The sequence below is a fragment of the Lepus europaeus genome, chromosome 5 (genome assembly GCF_033115175.1).
Source record: "Lepus europaeus isolate LE1 chromosome 5, mLepTim1.pri, whole genome shotgun sequence".
Classification (NCBI taxonomy): domain Eukaryota; kingdom Metazoa; phylum Chordata; class Mammalia; order Lagomorpha; family Leporidae; genus Lepus; species Lepus europaeus.
This window is the reverse complement of record NC_084831.1, coordinates 80,046,676-80,065,391: the sequence shown is the minus strand read 5'-3', so window position 1 is coordinate 80,065,391 and position 18,716 is coordinate 80,046,676. Positions and strand designations below refer to the sequence as shown.

The 18,716-nt window shown below is 39.6% G+C and overlaps 2 protein-coding genes across 2 annotated transcripts in view; one reads left to right on the top strand and one right to left on the bottom strand.

The window, feature by feature from the left end:
• LOC133760835 (calcium-activated chloride channel regulator 4-like) overlaps window positions 1-11,508 on the bottom strand; it is a 35,216-nt gene extending 23,708 nt beyond the window's left edge. Inside the window, exons 1-6 of the mRNA XM_062193429.1 lie at window positions 11,350-11,508; window positions 5,823-5,963; window positions 5,549-5,696; window positions 3,605-3,713; window positions 2,063-2,240; window positions 1,551-1,769 (exon numbers count right to left, since the gene is read on the bottom strand). Of these exons, the coding sequence (XP_062049413.1) occupies window positions 1,551-1,769; window positions 2,063-2,240; window positions 3,605-3,713; window positions 5,549-5,696; window positions 5,823-5,963; window positions 11,350-11,508 (954 nt within the window). The remainder of the gene's footprint in view (window positions 1-1,550; window positions 1,770-2,062; window positions 2,241-3,604; window positions 3,714-5,548; window positions 5,697-5,822; window positions 5,964-11,349) is intronic.
• A 3,159-nt stretch (window positions 11,509-14,667) lies between these two features.
• Window positions 14,668-15,159, top strand: LOC133760834 (mitochondrial fission factor-like). Its single transcript, XM_062193428.1, has one exon. It carries the CDS (start codon window positions 14,668-14,670, stop codon window positions 15,157-15,159), a length of 492 nt encoding a protein of 163 aa, XP_062049412.1.
• The last annotated feature ends 3,557 nt before the right edge of the window (window positions 15,160-18,716 follow it).

Below are 18,716 nucleotides of genomic sequence, written 5' to 3'. Positions count from 1 at the left end.
GATCTGGGGTTCTCTCCACCATTTTACTTTACCTTTAAATCTGGTTCTACCGGTATCCTAACTAGAGAAGTCTGCCTATCTTTCCCCAATCAGGGGCCTCTTTTCTCCACAGTGCCGCTCCTGGACTACTTGTGTGTGCTGGTGTCTAGCCTTTTGCTGTCCTCGCTAAGGAGCTCTGGGTTATTGTGGCTCATTTCATTTCTATCATTCTCTGCCCTTTTCAATTGCCACCCCCTCATTTGTTAAATCCTTTATTCTTGGTCTTCAGCATGCTGTGTTCTGTCTCCAATGTGTCATCCTCCTGGGTGCCTTATTGCATTGCATTTAATTGTTTGTAGTCTCCTCACTTAAAAAATTATTGACTGATCATTCCTATGTGATAAACAATGGAAATACAAAGATAAATAGCACAAGGCTCCAATCTCTAGAGGAGCTCCCAATCTAGTTTGTAGAATCATGTGTAATTTCAATATAGTATAGAATACTAGAGAAAGGCACAGGGCATAATTGAGAACTAAAAGAAAGGCTTAGTCCAGCCTATAAGCCCAGTTCCATGTCCTGGAGGAAGTGAATGTCTCTCCCAAGTTTTGAAGGTTGAGTATGACTTAACCAATTAAAGAGAGAGAAAAAACTTTATTGAACTAGGAACGTATCAAGGACATGGATCTCTATTCACAAACCTAACATAATATTTGCCATTTGCTGAGTAATAGTAGAATGAATGAATGGTCCATTTTGTCACACATGCTATATGGTGAAGCTTTCTGTTGTGTCTTTGATAATAAATAGACGAATTATACAGTGGTGCATGTTAGATAAATCCCTTTTAGGAATTCTGACTGATTCTTTTCTTTGACTTGAAATAGAACTCAACATCCACCATTCCCTCTATCTTCATTTCTATCAAGCATTTTCAGTAAAAGAACCATGGTTAAAAGCAATTACATATTCCCATCTCTAGTACTGACTTTCCAACTAAAGTCGTTTTTTTTTTCTTTCTTTCTTTTTGACAGGCAGAATGGACAGTGAGAGAGAGCGACAGAGAGAAAGATCTTCCTTTTCCATTGGTTCACTGTGCTGCTCCGAAGCCAGGAGCCAGGTGCTTTCTCCTGGTCTCCCATGTGGGTGCAGGGCCCAAGGACCTGGGCCATCCTCCACTGCACTCCCTGGCCACAGCAGAGAGCTAGACTGGAAGAGGAGCAACCAGGACAGAATCCGGTGCCCCGACTGGGACTAGAACCCGGGGTGCTAGCACTGCAGGTGGAGGATTAGCCTATTGAGCTGCAGTGCCGTCCCAACTAAAGTTTTACTGAAGGGTTTTATAGCTCTCCTCAGTCAATTGTTCCTATTCTGGGAAAATACAGAGACCCTTGAATTTGGTCTTTTTAACTCTACCAGCATCATTCTTTTACTTCAATATTGTGTTCGATATTTTATGACTCCATGCTGCTTAGAACAATCCAGGTATAGGATAAGAGTTCAGAGTGGTCCTAGGCATTCAGTAACTCTCCCGTCCTCATGTCCAGAAGGAAATGGGCCCATGAACTTACAGCCATGCTTCCCGATTTATCAAGAACTAAGCAGACAGTTCTTTGTCTGGGCCTCAGCAGTGAGAAGGCTGGTGGAGGGGGAATTCCCTCCATGGGCGTGGTGCTTTGAAAATCCTCAGAAATGCTGATCACCTCCCATGTACTTCTAAAATTGCACTTTGTGTTTTGTAAGTTTGGGGCCTCTCTGTTATGGTTTTTTTCATTACAGAACTCAACAGCCTAAAAGATAAACAAAATAGAAAAATATGAAAAATTAAAATATATTTTATAAATATATTGCTTATTGGATGAAATACAATAAATGTGAATTAGTATTATAGTAATGTGCACAAGCCTAAATAATATTAATGATACTAGGTAACACTAATTGTGTAAATATTACTATGTGTCAACAATGTTTAAAAAACACTATAGTATTTATTTCACTCTCATGCTACTTGCACAGATTTTTTTAAAATATGATAACATGTCGTTTGATTATAAATTCTGGAGGCAATGAATGGCATACTTACAGACTCGATACTTTGCATATACATTATGGATGCCTTTTCTGTCTGAAATTTATCGGGAAAGAATTGACAATCTTTTTCATACAGTTTTGTTGTAGTATTCATTCTGCAATTTCTTGTTAAACAGCTGTCTCCTCGACATGTATAAACTCTGTTTATACCAGTGATACCTGCGGAACACCTGGAAATATGTGACAGACTTTGAAGCAATTGAATCATTAATACTTTTTAAAAACCCTTTATTCATAATGTCCTTTACATCAAAGTATTCCTTCTGTGTGTACTATGCACTTACTATCATGATAGTAAAGCATAAGAGTTCCCATCAAAGTAATTAGCTTTTTTTCAATTATAATGGGACATTTCAAATAAGACCTCCAGATAATATACCATGGCAGTGTTCTCTGCTGGAGTTAAACCTGCTGCCCTCTTGCTCAGCTATCTCTTTACCTGGCCCAGTGGTAGAGAATGCACCACAGGTATCTAGATGAGGGAACTTGTTAAACCATTCACTGTAAGCACCTCTTTAGCTTGAAGCTCTTTGTAGATTTCTTTTTTAAAAAGAAAATTTCCCCAAAAGAATGAGGTGTGAATAGCTACAAGTGCTGGGATTATTTAGGAGACATTTTTGGCCACAAGGAAATTTCAATGGAAGCAGAGAATGAAGTGTTATCAAGGAGGATGGATAAAGGTTGATGGAGGCATTTTAGGCATTTCTTTTTATGGCAAGGAGTTGAGCAAAGGGGGCAGTGACTTCAACAAATACACTGGCAAGTGATCATAATCCATCTCTTCAAGGTGCTTCCAGTTCAAACTCAGGAAGTGCTGACTGGATTTCAGTCATTTAGGGAATCTCCTAAACAGGTCCATGCTTCTGTTGTCCCAATACTTGGTGAATAGAATACAGCAATCCGTATGAACAGTCATGGTGAATATGCTGCCACAGAGACTAGACAAGTAAATACTAAATAAGTAAACATAGTAACCATAATAGTCTTTAAAATACATGCTTGAAATCATGTCTTTCAGTTTGCACACTTATGACAAGTCTCCAGCCCCAGCAGGACATCTGACATTGTTGAGACTGTTGACACCCAATTTTACACTGACTTTCCCCCACCATTGAGTAACTGTGATGGTACATTTCCATTTCAAATGACCTTCATAAATCTCTAAGAAGTTCCTGCTTGGCTCCTTGAGGGCGTTGGATTTCTTACTCAGCCCCCATTTGGCACTACTTAACCATTTATGTTGGTTCTAGTGTAATGGAAACACCTTTGCTCTTCTCTCAAGGTATGGTAAGTCCATTCACATCGTGGCAACTGCAATGTAAATGACTTCTGGCAGCTGCAGTAGAAAGTTGTAAAATAGGGCACATTGTTACTTTAAGATACATTTTCTTAAAGAAAATCATTGTTTTGTGATACAGTGTCTATGATCTACATTGGGACAAGAATGAATGATTGCTATTTGAAAGAAATCAAAATAAGGAAAATAAGAAAATGTACAGACTGAAGTCATCTAAGAAAATTTAAATATCCATGCCTTGTTGCTTCAATTTTTTTTGAGCTAGCACTGTAGAAAGGCTGATCTTCATTGTACTCATCAAACACTCCCCAGCGGAGATGGGCCCACTCGTGGACAAATGCTCTACCTGTGGATAAATGGTTCAAGTCAATAATCATAATTCAAGTGACAACATTTGCATTTCAAATATTTTTAAGAACTTCATTCTTTGAACTGCAAAATTTTAAGTTTAGGTTTTCAGTAATTACCAGCATTTATATTTTTGTTTATATAAAAGGATATTGCATTCATTACATTATATTACATTATACAATGTATTATCTTTTTATTCCACAATATATTAAATCGTTAAGACATCTATAGAGTATCTGCAATTGGCAGCATATATAAGGATTTGGGTTTTGGATTTTGGCAGACAAAATGGCATAGATACAGTTGTACTGATTAGATGAGGAAGCAATTAGGAGAAAATGAGTAAAAATGGTCCTTAGGAAGTTGAAGATTAAAAAAAAAGATTGACAAACACTGTTATAGACCAAGTATAATTTTGGTGATGTCAAAATTAAGTTATTTATTTCTGGTACGTGACACATATTGTTAGGCATTAATGAAATAAATAAGTATTAATTATATATATTCAGTGAAATAAAATGCATTCAGAAATATTAAGATGTGTAAGATACAGTCCATGACTTGGAAAGCATTTGAGAGAGGGAATTAGAATAAAATTGTTTCCATAAGAATCTCAAAATGAATGGAAAAATAAAGATAAATCTGCAGATTGAGGTCCAGAAAGGATATAATTAGAAATTGCTTTTAGTATTATTGGGAAAATCTTTAGAGCAATCAGAGGTGAAAAAGGAGATTGGGGCTGGCGCTGTGGCACAGCGAGTTAATGCCCTGGCCTGAAGTGCTGGTGTCCTATATGGATACCGGTTCGAGACCCAGCTGCTCCACTTCAGATCCAGCACTCTGCTGTGCCCTGAGAAGGAGGTATTAGAATTAACAGTTGTTCTGCTACAAGAGTTATTTCTGTAGTTCATTAAGAAATGAAAGCAGGACAAAAAGGTCCATGTTAGGAAGAAGTCATGTTTCTTCCTTAAGTCTCTATTCTTGCTCTGTGTGTGTGTGTGTGTGTGAATTTGTATTAATTAGAGATTAGGACACTGATTGGGGAATGTCACCTGGGTATATGGCTATCCCAGAGAATGCCCGTTCTAATCTTCCTGGGATGGTTTTTATAAGTTTTTCATTGCCTTGGTGCTGCTCTTTCTTCTCAAAATGTGGTCTGGGGTCCAGCAGCATCAACACCATTTGGGTGCATAAGAGAAATGTAGAATCACTGGCCCACCTTGTACTTACTGAATCAGAGTCTGCCCATCAACAAGACTCCTTTTACTTGTTACACTTGTGACTATCAATTAAATTGGAAGTATGTCATTGTAAAAATTAAAAGAAAAATAAGAAGGAAGGAGGAAGGAGTGAGGGCATGAGGCAGCGGAGAGGAGGAAATAGAATTATGAGCTTAAAATATGAAATTTTCCCTTTACAAAATAAAGAGGGGAAAATAAACAATAGGATGAAGATGTGAGGTATGGGAGAAGACTGAGAGCTCAGATAAGGCACTGGTCTTATAAATTGGAGGAGCCTTCCTCTTTTATGACAGATGGAGGGAGAAGAGGTGTTGGTGGACATGAGTTTGACTACAGAGAGAGGAAATGGAGGTTACTAGGCTCTCCATCAGTCACTCTTACTATAGACTTTGAGAAAAACTGTTAGAGTTTCAAAACAGCTGCTACAGGAAGTGAAAAATGGAGCACACAAGAGCCAAGTAAAATTATTGTTGAGTAGCTTTGAGGGCTTCATTGAGCTTGGAAAGTGTGGTTCAGTAATATACCAATTAGTTTTATGATTTTCTTCAACCATATTAGGAACAAAATTCCTAGGATTCAAAATTCATACCTGCAGGTCCATATTCGTTTTGTTTGTTTCCCAGTACAAAGTCAGGAGTAAAATGAATGTATTCTGCCTTCTCTTCACATTCCGTGAACTGCTTGGTGTATGGTTCATCTCTGCCTGGGGCAATAGGTGGGGCCACTATAACATCAGCCTGAGAATGTTTAAAAAGATTGTTTAATAAAAGTAGAACTATGATAGTGAAAAAGACTTTAAACAATTAGTGGCAAAACTGGAAAGCATCAGAAAATAATTTATAAGAGCAGATTTTGACTCTTACATGTGTATAACTCTCATGTTTTGGCCTCTTGTATTGAGAATTTTCCTTCCAAGTCTCAGGAATTAATATAGATACATTCTTGAAAAAAAATCTTCTTTCTGTGGCCTCAAACAGGTAGGTAGAAGCTGTAGTCACCATGTCCTAGAAGTAAAAGAAAAAGTAGCCAAGTGAGATAGGAGTAAATGAGCAGGATTCATCACAAGGGTTGCCCAGCTTTCATTGTTAGTACACAGTAGTTGACTGAGGAACAGGGTCTTTCCCCAGTTGTTCATCCAGAACAATGCTTAATTCTGCACTTTGTGAGGCTTCTGGGCTTTCTGTATCTTCTATCAAAAGGCAAATGTTCATGCTTGGTGTTAAGAGAACTTGATTAATAAGAACATATACATATACTTTGGAGTCATTAATTGGTTCCAGTTCCAGTGTTAGCTCTTTCTAGGTGACTGATCCTGGTAGATGCATATAGTGCTGCAAACCTCAGTTTCTTCCTCTCTTGAGTGGGCCATTGCTACCTATTTTTATGATTTGTAAAAAGACAGAATGAATTATAAAATACTCCTCACCTATGCAGTTCTAAATCTTTCATGTTGTTGTGGTGATAAGAAATGTTAGTGGAGAAAGTGTTCGCTGACGCATGCTTAGGAGGACAGGGTACAGACATGGGTCCTCGGAGAGGTTTCTCTTTATCCCATTCCCCAGGAGAGGGAGCTGGCTGGGAGTCCGGAGGAGAGTATTTAGGGAAATTCACATCAAAGGCAAGATTTTGTTCACAGAACTCTTGTTTTGCAACCAAGTTGAAAATAATACCACTTTATATTCAGTATCCCCCAAATACAATGATGAATAAGAGAAACAGTCCATCCCTAGGGCTTCCTATCTAGTGGAGGGGATAGAGCGGAGAAAGGCACTGTGGCGATCTGTTCTATATGATCAAACCCACTGAGGAATCCTGGAAGCTGGGTGATAATGTCAAGCTCTTCACCTTCCTGGAAGCATCCCAGTCCACAGTGCTGTTTTCAAGGCCGGCTCCTCCATGACACGTCTTGGTCTAACAAAAGCCCACAATAGAACTGTTCTTCAGGATCTTACAAGGATCAATTTTTGGTTTTCTTTAATAAAGACCAGTGTGTTCTGGACATGCACTGCATGAGGTCCGTAGAGTAATTGGATCCAGAGCCAGGGCATTAGTCAGAAGAGCAGAGAACAGTGGACTGAGGAGCCAGAGGACTTGTAGGGAGGGACAAGAAGGGCTTTGGACACTTCTCAAGACAGGTTGGAGATTCCTTTAGCATAGACCTAAGGCAGATGAAAGAATTCTCTATCTGCTCCCTAATGGTGCCTTTTCTTGTTTTTGTTTAGCAATATTTACATATCACCTTCTGCTTGAAGTGAAGGCTGTCCATGTATATGAGACAAAAATATATGTGGTCATTGAAATGCATCCATGAATTGAACAAGCAGGGCTGCTGTATGTGGTTGTTAGGGTTGTACATTGTACAACTCCAAAGGGTCCCATTTCTTATGGAGTCTCCATGGCAGAGGTGGCTGTCTTAGTATGTTCTCAGGTGGTGGGGAGACTTCAGATGCCCTTTTAGGGGACCCCTATTAGGACATTTCCCTGGATATTCTACGGAGGCTTATAATGGTTTTCATAGATTTTCCAAACACAATTCCCATACCATTCCTTCTCAGTTCCTTCTCAGAAGTCCTATACCATCCTAGTTGGATCAAAGAAGATGCAGATATCAATACTTTCAAAAGGAAGTACTCTCCAGCCAAGAAGAAACACGAATACATAGAAAAAAATGTAAACTGTAGATTGAAAAGCTCATGTCATGAATTACAATCCAATTTAATATAAGTTTATCATGGCCACATAGTATCCCTAGGATTAAGACCACAAATTATTTCATTGGTTTTATAGGAAAGAATGATTCTTTTTGGTCATCTCATCCAAGCCATAAATGAAACCCATTTCTATCAGTCTTCGAAAGTTATGTGGTAAACTAAGTTCCTTTCTGAACCCCAGTTTTCACTTAATGTGATGATGTCTACTACATAATGTGGATGACAGCATTTCACAAGATTGCTTGCCTAAGGATACAAATGTATGGCTTTGTAAAAGGCAGAGGAATATCAGGAAACATTGTATACTGGAGGTGTGTCTATAAACAACTGGCCTTCTATTTGTAACTAACAATAAAAGAACATACAAGCAAATGTTTTGCTCTTACAAATAGTTCTTTCAAATACTGCTTTCTGATTCAGAAAAGTCTGAAATTGATCATCCATCCTTGGACAGTGTCTTATCATTCAGAACCTGCTATGATAAGTGCTCTCCAAACACATATTATTTAATAAAAAGAATCTTTATCTTCTGTAATTCAAGAGGTACCAATAAACAACACTGTGCTGCAAAGAGTTTTTAGAGAACACATCATAAGTGGCATCTACAGACACCTCCAGGCCTATTGGATTTCATTGGTAGCATGCAATGAAAAAAGCGTGCAAAGAGCCTTCAACAGTAAGCGTCAGGGCTCAGCAATTGTAGAGGACATAATGTCAGGGAGAGGAGAAACCATTCCCGTGACTGGAACACCAATCTCCCCATTGAGGAAATACTATAGTCAGAAGAAATTAGAGTCCTTGGTTCAGTCCTAGACCCTTTCCATCCATATCTGCACATATTTAGTGAGCTCATGTTTTCAAATACCATCTACACACCAACAGAGCCTCAATTTTTATCTCCTTTAAGATTTTCACACTGAATTCAAATCCCTACTTTATCTACTTGGATTTTTCATAAGCACAATGAATTCAAAATGTCCAGCTTACTTCTGCTCTCAGTTTCTAGATTTTTCCCCCCTTATTGCCTTCTGTTTCTCAAATGATGATAATGCCATCCCTCCAAGTCTTCAGGCAAAACTCCTGCTGTCTCCTGTGACTCCTGTCCTACTTTCCTGGATTTCTCTGTAACTCCCATTCCATATCTAAACCATCAGGATATCCAGGATATGTTCAGAATCACACCACATTAATGATTTCTGTCAACACCTCCCTGCTCAGCTCAGTCCCATCTCTGCTCAGTTACAACAGTTTCATGGTTGGGCCCCTGCACTGCTGTGCTGCCGCACTTTAAATAAGATGAGTGACAAGTGGAGCCCCTTTGAGGTTTGCTGCACACTGCAGTCAGACGGAGCCCAGAACATGCATGAGAGCCCACCCTTTCTTGGCTCAGATTCCCTCCACAGATTCTCACCTCACTCAGTGTGAAAGCCAAGGTCTTTACAGTGGTCTGGGCCCTGCTACCTCTCCATTTTCTCACCACTTTTCCTTCTGCTAATTCACTGTTCTTTCCTTGCTCACAGCAAGTCTTCTCTCACCTTCATGCTGCCCTCATCCTGCAGATTTTCAGTGGGCTCTTCCCTCACTCATCTTGGTCTCTGCCCAGATATTGCATCATCACTGAGGCCTCCCAGACCACCTTCTGTGTCGTGGTAACCCACGCTCTCCTCTCCCCATCCTCACTTCACATTCTGTGTCCCTTATACCTGATGAATTTTACTCTGCAGTGACCTACTATCATGTGACTACTGTTTCCTTATTTCTTATTAAGTGTCTCTGAAGAGAATACTCCGCACAGGCCAAAGACTTTTTAAATTCACTGCTCTTTAGTCTCATGTGGGAGCTGTCCTTAATGTGTTGTCCAATGTGAAGTGAAGCTATAACTAGTACTAAAACAGTATTTTTAAACTTTGTGTGTCTGTGTGGGTGCAAACTGACGAAATCTTTACTTAGCATATACTGAATCGATCTTCTGTATATAAAGATAATTGAAAATGAAAAAAAAAACCTGGTGTTAAATTGGAAATTGCATACAAAATTAATCAATTTTTAAAAAATATCATGTAGGATCTCTGTCTTTAATGTGCTGTACACTGTTATTATTTATTTATTTATTTTTTGACAGAGTGGACAGTGAGAGAGAGAGACAGAGAGAAAGGTCTTCCTTTGCCGTTGGTTCACCCTCCAATGGCCGCCGCGGTTGGCGCGCTGCGGCCGGCGCACTGCGCTGATCTGATGGCAGGAGCCAGGTGCCTATCCTGGTCTCCCATGGGGTGCAGGGCCCAAGCACTTGGGCCATCCTCCACTGCACTCCCTGGCCACAGCAGAGAGCTGGCCTGGAAGAGGGGCAGCCGGGACAGAACCGGCGCCCCAACCGGGACTAGAACCCGGTGTGCCGGCGCCACAAGGCGGAGGATTATCCTAGTGAGCCGCGGCGCCGGCCTGTTATTTAGTGCTATAACTAGTACTCCAACAGTATTTTTTCACTTTGTGTTGCTATGTGGGGGCAAACAGTTTAAATCTTTACTTAATATATACTAAACTGATCTTCTGTATATAAAGAGAATTAAAAATGAATCGATGTGAATGGAAGGGGAGAGGGAGCGGGAAAGGGGAGGGTTGTGGGTGGGAGGGAAGCTATGGGGGGGGGGCATTGTAATCCATAAGCTGTACTTTGGAAATTTATATTCATTAAATAAAAGTTAAAAAAAATTCACTGCTCTTTCTCCAGGCACACCATGGCATTATATAAATAATTCCTTAAAGAACAGAGGAGACCAACTGTTAATATACAGATGGAGAAAACCAAGGATCAGGGAGGCCCTTGGCCTTGTCTTTGGTCTTCTGGTGAGACAGGGTAGAATATGCAGGTCCCTCACTGCAGCATACTGCCTATGTATTTAGTGAACACATAACAGTTGTAACTGGAGGACATTACACTAAGTGAAATTATCCAGGTACAGACAGACAGGTACTGCTTGTTGTCATTAATATGTACAAGCTAGACAGAATGATCTCCCAGACATAAAGAAAAGCAATGCCTAGAGACTAGAGTTGGTAGTGGGGAGGAGAAACAGAGGGAGGTTGGATCACCAGGACACAGTTAGGTGGAGTACCCTCATGCCAATCTTCTACAGCACAGGACATGAGCATAATTTACATCAGCCTATTCATTATTTTTTTTTTTTTTGACAGGCAGAGTGGACAGTGAGAGAGAGAGACAGAGAGAAAGGTCTTCCTTTTTGCCGTTGGTTCACCCTCCAATGCCCGCCGTGGCCATCGCACTATGGTCAATGCATCGCGCTGATCCGAAGCCAGGAGCCAGGTGCTTCTCCTGGTCTCCCATGGGGTGCAGGGTCCAAGCACTTGGGCCATCCTCCACTGCACTCCCGGGCCACAGCAGAGAGCTGGCCTGGAAGAGGGGCAACCGGGACAGACTCTGGTGCCCCACCGGGACTAGAACCAGGTGTGCCAGCACTGCAGGCTGAGGATTAGCCTATTGAGCCTCGGCCCTGGCCCCTATTCATTATTTTGTAAAGAACTATAAGACAGGAATTTAGGCTCCATGCTGCTTTTTAGCATCCGGGAGCATTTTCAGAAATTTCTCTCATGATTATTTACCATTAGCTATTTAATTTCCTCCCTCATAATTCAAACAGAAGAAATTTTATTTTTTCCTTACCTTTATTTTTTCAATTAATGTTTCATCTTCTGGCACACCAGGATCTATAGCAATGATAACGTCTTCGTAGCCATTGTTATTCAGCTTAGTGAGGGAAGAATTTGACTTGTGTAGCAGGTATAAGACAAGGAGGAAAACAGAACCTCTGAGTAACCCCATCGTTCTGCATTAGTTGTTCCTTGCCCCAGTGCTGGTTTGTTCAGGAGCCTTGTCTTTTACCTTCTCTCTCCATATATATATTTCTTAAATGATCAGTGTTGGCTAATCATGATCTATTGACTGTACAAAGGTCAATGTTACACATCCAGTAAAATATCTGACTTCAGTTTAAACAATTATTTCATTGTATATTAATGTAAAAGTGATTGAGAAACAGAAGAAATCAAATATTTCTATAAAATTCATTGCATTTTTCTCTTGGTGTATACTTTCTATAGTTTATGATTTTAACTATTCTATGTGCCTAAAGACATAGATTTTATTATTCCTCTAGAATGGATTGTGAAAATCAGTGAATCAATGAAAATTCATAATTAACACACAGAGATAGCAATGTAATATTCTCCCTGAGTTTTATAGAGTAATTTAATTATTTTATAGGTTATTTATAAATTATGGAAGATAATATATGATTATTAAATTCAAACAGTACCAAATTAGGTAAAATGGGTTTGAAACAGAAAGATTTTAAAGACTGATAAATCTAAGAAGACTTGAAAAAATCAAGTTATTAAATTAAAAAAAATCCTTCCCAGTAGATAGTGAGTAGGATTTTCTACAAGCACACCAAAAATACCTGGTAGTTTTCTGGTTACCAGTGACGCAGGGTGAGTAATAATCATAGTTAATATTTATTCAGTGTCTATCAGGGCATAGATTTTCTCATAGATTATCTTTACTGGAACTCTCTAAGGAAGTATGTATACTTTCTTCCTTGTATGTATGGAGAAACTGAGACACACAAACTTTTTTTTTTTTTAAACTTTTATTTAATGAATATAAATTTCCAGTGTACAGCTTATGGATTACAATGGCTTCACCCCCCCCATAACTTCCCTCCCACCCACAACCCTCCCCTCTCCCGCTCTCTCTCCCCTTCCATTTGCATCAAGATTCACTTTCAATTCTCTTTATATACAGAAGATCAATTTAGTATAAAGATTTCAACAGTTTGCACCCACATAGAAACACAAAGTGAAACATACTGTTTGAGTACTAGTTACAGCATTAAATCACAATGTACAGCACATTAAGGACAGAGATCCCACCTGAGGAGCAAGTGCACAGTGGCTCCTCTTGTTGACCCAACAAATTGACACTCTAGTTTATGGCGCCAGTAACCATCCTAGGCTGTCGTCATGAGTTGCCAAGGCTATGGAAGCCTTCCAAGTTCGCCGACTCTGATCATATTTAGACAAGGTCATAAAAGACAGGGTGAGGATAGTAACCAATGATCCTAAGAGTGGCATTTACCAGGTTTGAACAATTATACAGCATTAAGTGGGGAAGAGGACCATCAGGACACACATGTTGGGAGTAGAGCCATTGGTGGTAGAGTAGAGGTTATGATTACAAAGGAATGAGGCCCAAGTGCACTAGACAGGGCCTAGAACAAAGGACAGAGTTATTATTAGAGGAGCTAAGAAAGGTGCTGTCTAAGCTACAATTAAGTTTTCTGATTGAGAGGCAAATAGAACCTGATAGAAGGGGCTTGATAATAATCTGGTGGGCTTTAGGCCTTGTAAATTCAGAGGCCCAGACCTATCTATCTCTTCACATGGGGTATATCCTAAGGGAGGTGTGAACCTCCTAGGGGAAGGCACTCTGTTGACTTTCATTACTTGGCTGGCCTGGGAGGAGAGCTGGCCAGGTAAAGGCAGGTGGCATCTCTAACAAGAAATTTACAGTTCTGCCTGCAATGTTGCTGACCCTACTTGACCATGCCCTTCAAACCAGGAGGAAAAGAAAGCTAGGCATCAGAAGCAATGGGTGGCAGGCCTATTAATGGCTGATCTGTACAGTGATCTGCCCTCAAGGAGACCCAACAGGCCAGTCCACTGCAGTGGCTTTCAATGTGGTAAGCCTGGGCTTCAGCAGAAGTCAGCTTGTGAAGAGCCCTGGCAGCTCTGCCAAGAGTTGGATCACTGGAAATGGACCTGCCCTGGAGTCGAAGGATGCCCAGGTCAGAGCCACAGATCTTATTGGCTCTAAGCTGAAAAGCCCTTCACTCAGCCCAACTTCCAAAGTGACACACAAACTTTTAATAACTTGCTAGATCAAATAGGCAGCAAATGACAGTGGCGGTACCTGAACCCACCTTTCTACCAAAGGACACAAATTTAATCACTCCATAATAAGGCAATCTTCTCTGTTATTTTATTTATTTGAAAGGTGGGGGTGTGGGAGACAGATTTCAGCCACAGGTTCACTCCCCAAATACTATAACATCAAGGTCTGGGTCAGGCAAAGCCGGGAACTGGGATCTCAGTCTAGGTATCCCACATGAGTGGCAGGAACTCAACCACTTGAGCCATCAGCTGCTGCTCCTCCCTGCTTATTAGCAAGGAAGCTGGAATCTGGAGCAAGCTGAAATGGAATGCAGGCACCTCAAGGCATCCTTGCTTTATAACATTTTTTAAAAAATTAAATTATAATAAGTTAAAAAAATTAAAAGGTAAATGAGAGTTAGTTTACAAATTATTATAGTGAATCAAAAATGTTTTGTCCTAAGCCAAAAGAAGCCAGAACTCATCAGAAACCCAAAAGTGGACTGCAAATAGAATAAAAAAGTCTTTAACAGGAATTCAGGTGAGAAGACAGATACAATATTGAATTCTTGGCAACAGCACCAATATAGAATCTTTATCATACACACTCAGATCCCTCCCTTTAGTTTGGATCTGTTGCCCCTCTTCCATTCTCCCAGAGATGCTGGTCCGGTGCTGGCAGCTTGCCTTCCTCAGCACTGCCTGTGAGAGCATCCGAGGAGCCAGCTGACGATGGCAATCTCTGAAGGACTCTCCATCAGGCCACAAAAGTGACTCTAAATCCAGCAGATGCACAACGAAGACAGGTAAAGGTGTTAACATGAAGCACAGAAGCAGGTAGCACCAAACAGCAAGCAATCGTTGGTGCACATTTAGGAAGTGAGGCAGCGGTTCCCTCTCCCACTGCTGCAGAAGTAAGTTGAGTTCAGTATGAGATGGAATACACTGAAGATATTAGCGAGTGAGGGTCCCAGAGAAATTGAAAGAAGCATCGCCAAAAGCTGACCTCCAACAAGCACTGCAAGAAGCAGCTCCAAACGCTAGTGGGATCATGCGTGTTCCAGAAAGGACTGTTGTAGCAGGGAACAGTGAAGATGGTTCATTTTCAAGACCCGTTCCCTTTAAACCTCTGCTAAAAACATCACCCCATGTACTTACACTAAGCCAAAGGCCACTAGATTTTTTGGATTCAGAAAGACCTCCTTTCACCTGTCAAAAGGAAGAAATCCGTGCAGCTGGCAGGCTACAAAGAGAATGCTCTATGAGTGAAAATGCTGTTTGCCAAAATGGACAACTGGTCAGGAGCGATTCCATACGTGTGCTGTGCACGGGGTCAGCTGCTGCCGCTTCCAATTCTCGTCGTGACAACGTCAGGTGTGGCATTCCAACTGCAGATACAGCAACTGAGGGAGCATCAGAAGACATAACAGTTGGAGATGTGGCTTCATTAACACCACAGATACTAACACTAAAGAAACGTCTGCAATTTCTGGAAGAGGAAAATAAAGAAAAAGAAAAATGGCCATGTATTCAATTTCTGTAGCATTCTGACATCTTTACACTTGGCTCTGCTTTCACTGCTAGAGGCAACCACAGCTCTCAAAACTACTGTCTCAATAGCTGGAAATATGAAGGTAGTTCTTTGTTTCTGTCCTTGCACTCTATGTCATTCTATATCCAGACCCTGAAAATGTATTTTTCTACAAAGTAGCTGGGAAGAACCTATACTTGTAGAAGTAAAGATATATTTTGTCTCTGAACTCTATGCAATTTTATCCAGTTCTGCATTAAAAACTACTTGAAATTCTCCCTTTGCATGCTTTGTAAATAGGCTCTAGTTTTTGTTGTTTTGTTTTTTGTTTTTTTTAGAAAGAGTTGTTTTTTTCTGCACAACTGATTCTCAGAATAGGATGGAGAGTAGTTTTACACTTTGTGTTTCTGTGTGGGTACAAACTGATGAGATCTTTACTAATTATATACTGAATCGATCTTCTGTATATAAAGATAATTGGAATAAAAAAAAACCTGGTGTTAAATTGGAAATGGCATAGAAAATTAATTAATTTTTAAAAAAATATTATGTAGGATCTCTGTCTTTAATGTGCTGTACACTGTTATTTAATGCTATAACTGGTACTCCAACAGTATTTTTTTCACTTTGTGTTGCTATATGGGGGCAAACTGTTGAAATCTTTACCTAGTATATACTAAACTGATCTTCTGTATATAAAGAGAATTGAAAATGAATCTTGAAGTGAATGGAAGGGGAGAGGGAGCGGGAAAGGGGAAGGTTGCGGGTGGGAGGGAAGTTATGGGAAGGGGGAAGCCATTGTAACCCATAAGCTGTACTTTGGAAATTTATATTTATTAAATAAAAGTTTAATAAATGAAAAAAAAAACCATAAAAAAAGAATAGGATGGAGAGTACACAGAGAATGGATTAAAAAAGTATCTGTAAAAGAAAAAACAGTACTTTATTTTGTTCTGTTTCTCAAGCACTATTAAGTAGTTTTATTAATAGATATTTTCACACCCACATTTCAACATGAACACTTTTGAAGTCATGGATTGGTGTAAAATTTAAGAAAATCAATCAGCTAATATTTCATGATCAGTACTTCATGATGACCTGTACAGATTAAAATAATTCCTGTCAATTCCATATATCTAGTATGTGTGCATCCTTATTTTCATTTTAGTTTTGCAGATGGTTTCTACGAAGTCTGTTTTTAATAAGTCCTTATGTGAACAATTTAAAAATTGTGGTGTATTTGATAACCTGTTAACCAAAACATAAGAAAAGAAAGAAAAGGAATGTGTGCTAACTGTACCTTCATGGAACCATTATGTGGAACAAGATTCTGGATGGAGCTGCTACACTGGCAACTCAAGGGAAACAGTGATTACCTGGAGTGGGTGAATGCCTGGGTATTAACAACTACATCCTGTACAGACTTGCCCTCATTCCCTCATTGCTTTCTATTTCTCTCTGAACTCCAGTTTTATGGCTTCAAGCAAACCAAAATTCCATCCCATAGTACTCATGCCCAGGAAATTTGGTTTTGACTGGTGGACTGACTATTTAGGCCCAGACTGCAACATATACCAATGCTTAAGTACAAGCTTGTCCAAGGTCTTTGAAATGTTGGAGAACCCTGCGGGACTTAGATCCCCTCTATTTGGGGGATTATCTAGTTTATTTAGAGCTGTTGCTGTTATTACTCCCTCAATGAAATCAGATCAGGAAACTTGTGGTTCTAAGATTGGGAGAGAGAGATTTCCCTTTGTCCGAGGAGGTAAGAAAATTCCCTCCAGGCACTGGGCACAGGCATCCCAGTGAAAATAAGTAAACATTCATAGTAACCTCCCTCAACTTGTTCCTGATGCACCAGGAACCTTGACTGGAGACAGATGATGTCCTTCTCTTGTTTTCCATCTATCTCCATGGCCGAGATTCTGATTCTCTGTAAAGAGGGCAGTGGGGAAGTGTGGTATCTCAGAGCCATCCCCATCCATGACTAGTGCGTCTTGGACAGGGTGCACTGTCTCCATCAGCCCACCATCAGGTGGACATCCTAGCAGAAGCCAGCTTCTCACCAATCAGAAAGGACTACAATGTGGGTCTGGACCAAATCCAACTCAGGCAAACAGGCTCACTCAAGACACTTGGGCTCCCTTGACTATTAGAGTATGAGGAAAATGCAATTAAAGATGTTTATTTTGGTGTAAAAGTTTTTGACATCCATGTATTTTATTTCAGACTATTCATAGTCCATAAAGTTTTTGAAGTATCCTTGTATTAATGGGTCAGGTAACAACTTTAAAAAAGCAATTGTTATATATATATATATATATATATATATATATATATATTAATTTTAGTGTATAATAGAAAAATGTTTCCAAATTATCAAATGCAATTTTACCAACATTATTGTTAGAATGTTACTACATTTGTGTTTTTCTCTTAAAACAAGTGGATTTAAAGGAAAATAGGGCAGGCATTGTATCACAGTGTTTTGGGACACTGCGTTCTATATCAGAGTACTGGTTCAAGCCCCAGCTCCTCTGCTTCCAATCCAGGTTCCTGCTAATGTGCCTGGGAAGCACTGGATGACGGCCCAAGTACTTTGGTCTCTGCCACTTACATGAGAGACCCAGATGGAATTCTGGGCTCCGTGCTTTAGTCTAGCCCATGCCAGTTGTTGCAGAATTTGGAGAGTGAACCAGCAAATGAAAAGTCTCTCTCTGTCTGCCTGCCTGACTATCTATCTATCATCTATCCCTCTCTGTATGTTGCTTTGTCCTTCAAATAAATAGGTCTTTAAAAAGTAAAGAAAAATAGTAGGGAAACAGCAGAATGGGTGAAGGAATGTAGCAACCACTTTGAAATGGTGTGTGGCCATCCCAAGTGGTGACTTAACCATCTTGCCAAACGCTTGCTTCTATTTCACTTTTAAGTAAGATCTGCTGACATTTTCAATACTACAAAAATTGTAAATATTTGATTTTTTGCAAGTGTAATTAGTATGCATTATTTCTATATAGGCCTTTATTATGTATAAAACATCTTTTCAACTTCAAAATATAGGTTGTTGTCAGGTATACTTTTCACATTGCAACCCTTTTTGGGAAATAGTTTATCATGTTAATAACTGATCCAGTGAGTAACAGATTCTGATATCTTTTCAATAAACTGGTGAGAGTTTAAAATCTTAGGAGAACTTTCCTTTGTTGTGTTAATAATTCTCTTCTATTCTCTTTAAGTTTCAAACATACATTTTATCTGAGTAATAAGTCAAAGTGGATTCACATCAAACAATAATAGTGTTTCTTAAGAGTCATAAAAAAATGGATTTGAACTTTGACTTGTTAAAGTAAACAGAAAAGTCCCTTATATACCTCACAAGGAGGGAGAATATGCCAAGTGCAGAAAATGAGATATTAGTTTCATGCTTTTTTCTTCTTATGAACATGCCAATCTATGTTTTCTTCTTCTCTGGGACTTTAGGGGACCAACACTAAACTCTTGGGGTTTCAAAGCTGATTATCAAGGTAAAAGAGAGATCTATGTCATAGGATTTTTTTTAACTTTTATTT

Coding starts and splice junctions, on each gene's coding strand:
- LOC133760834 (XM_062193428.1), top strand. CDS start 14,668: ATGCGTGTTCCAGAAAGGACTGTTGTAGCAGGGAACAGTGAAGATGGT.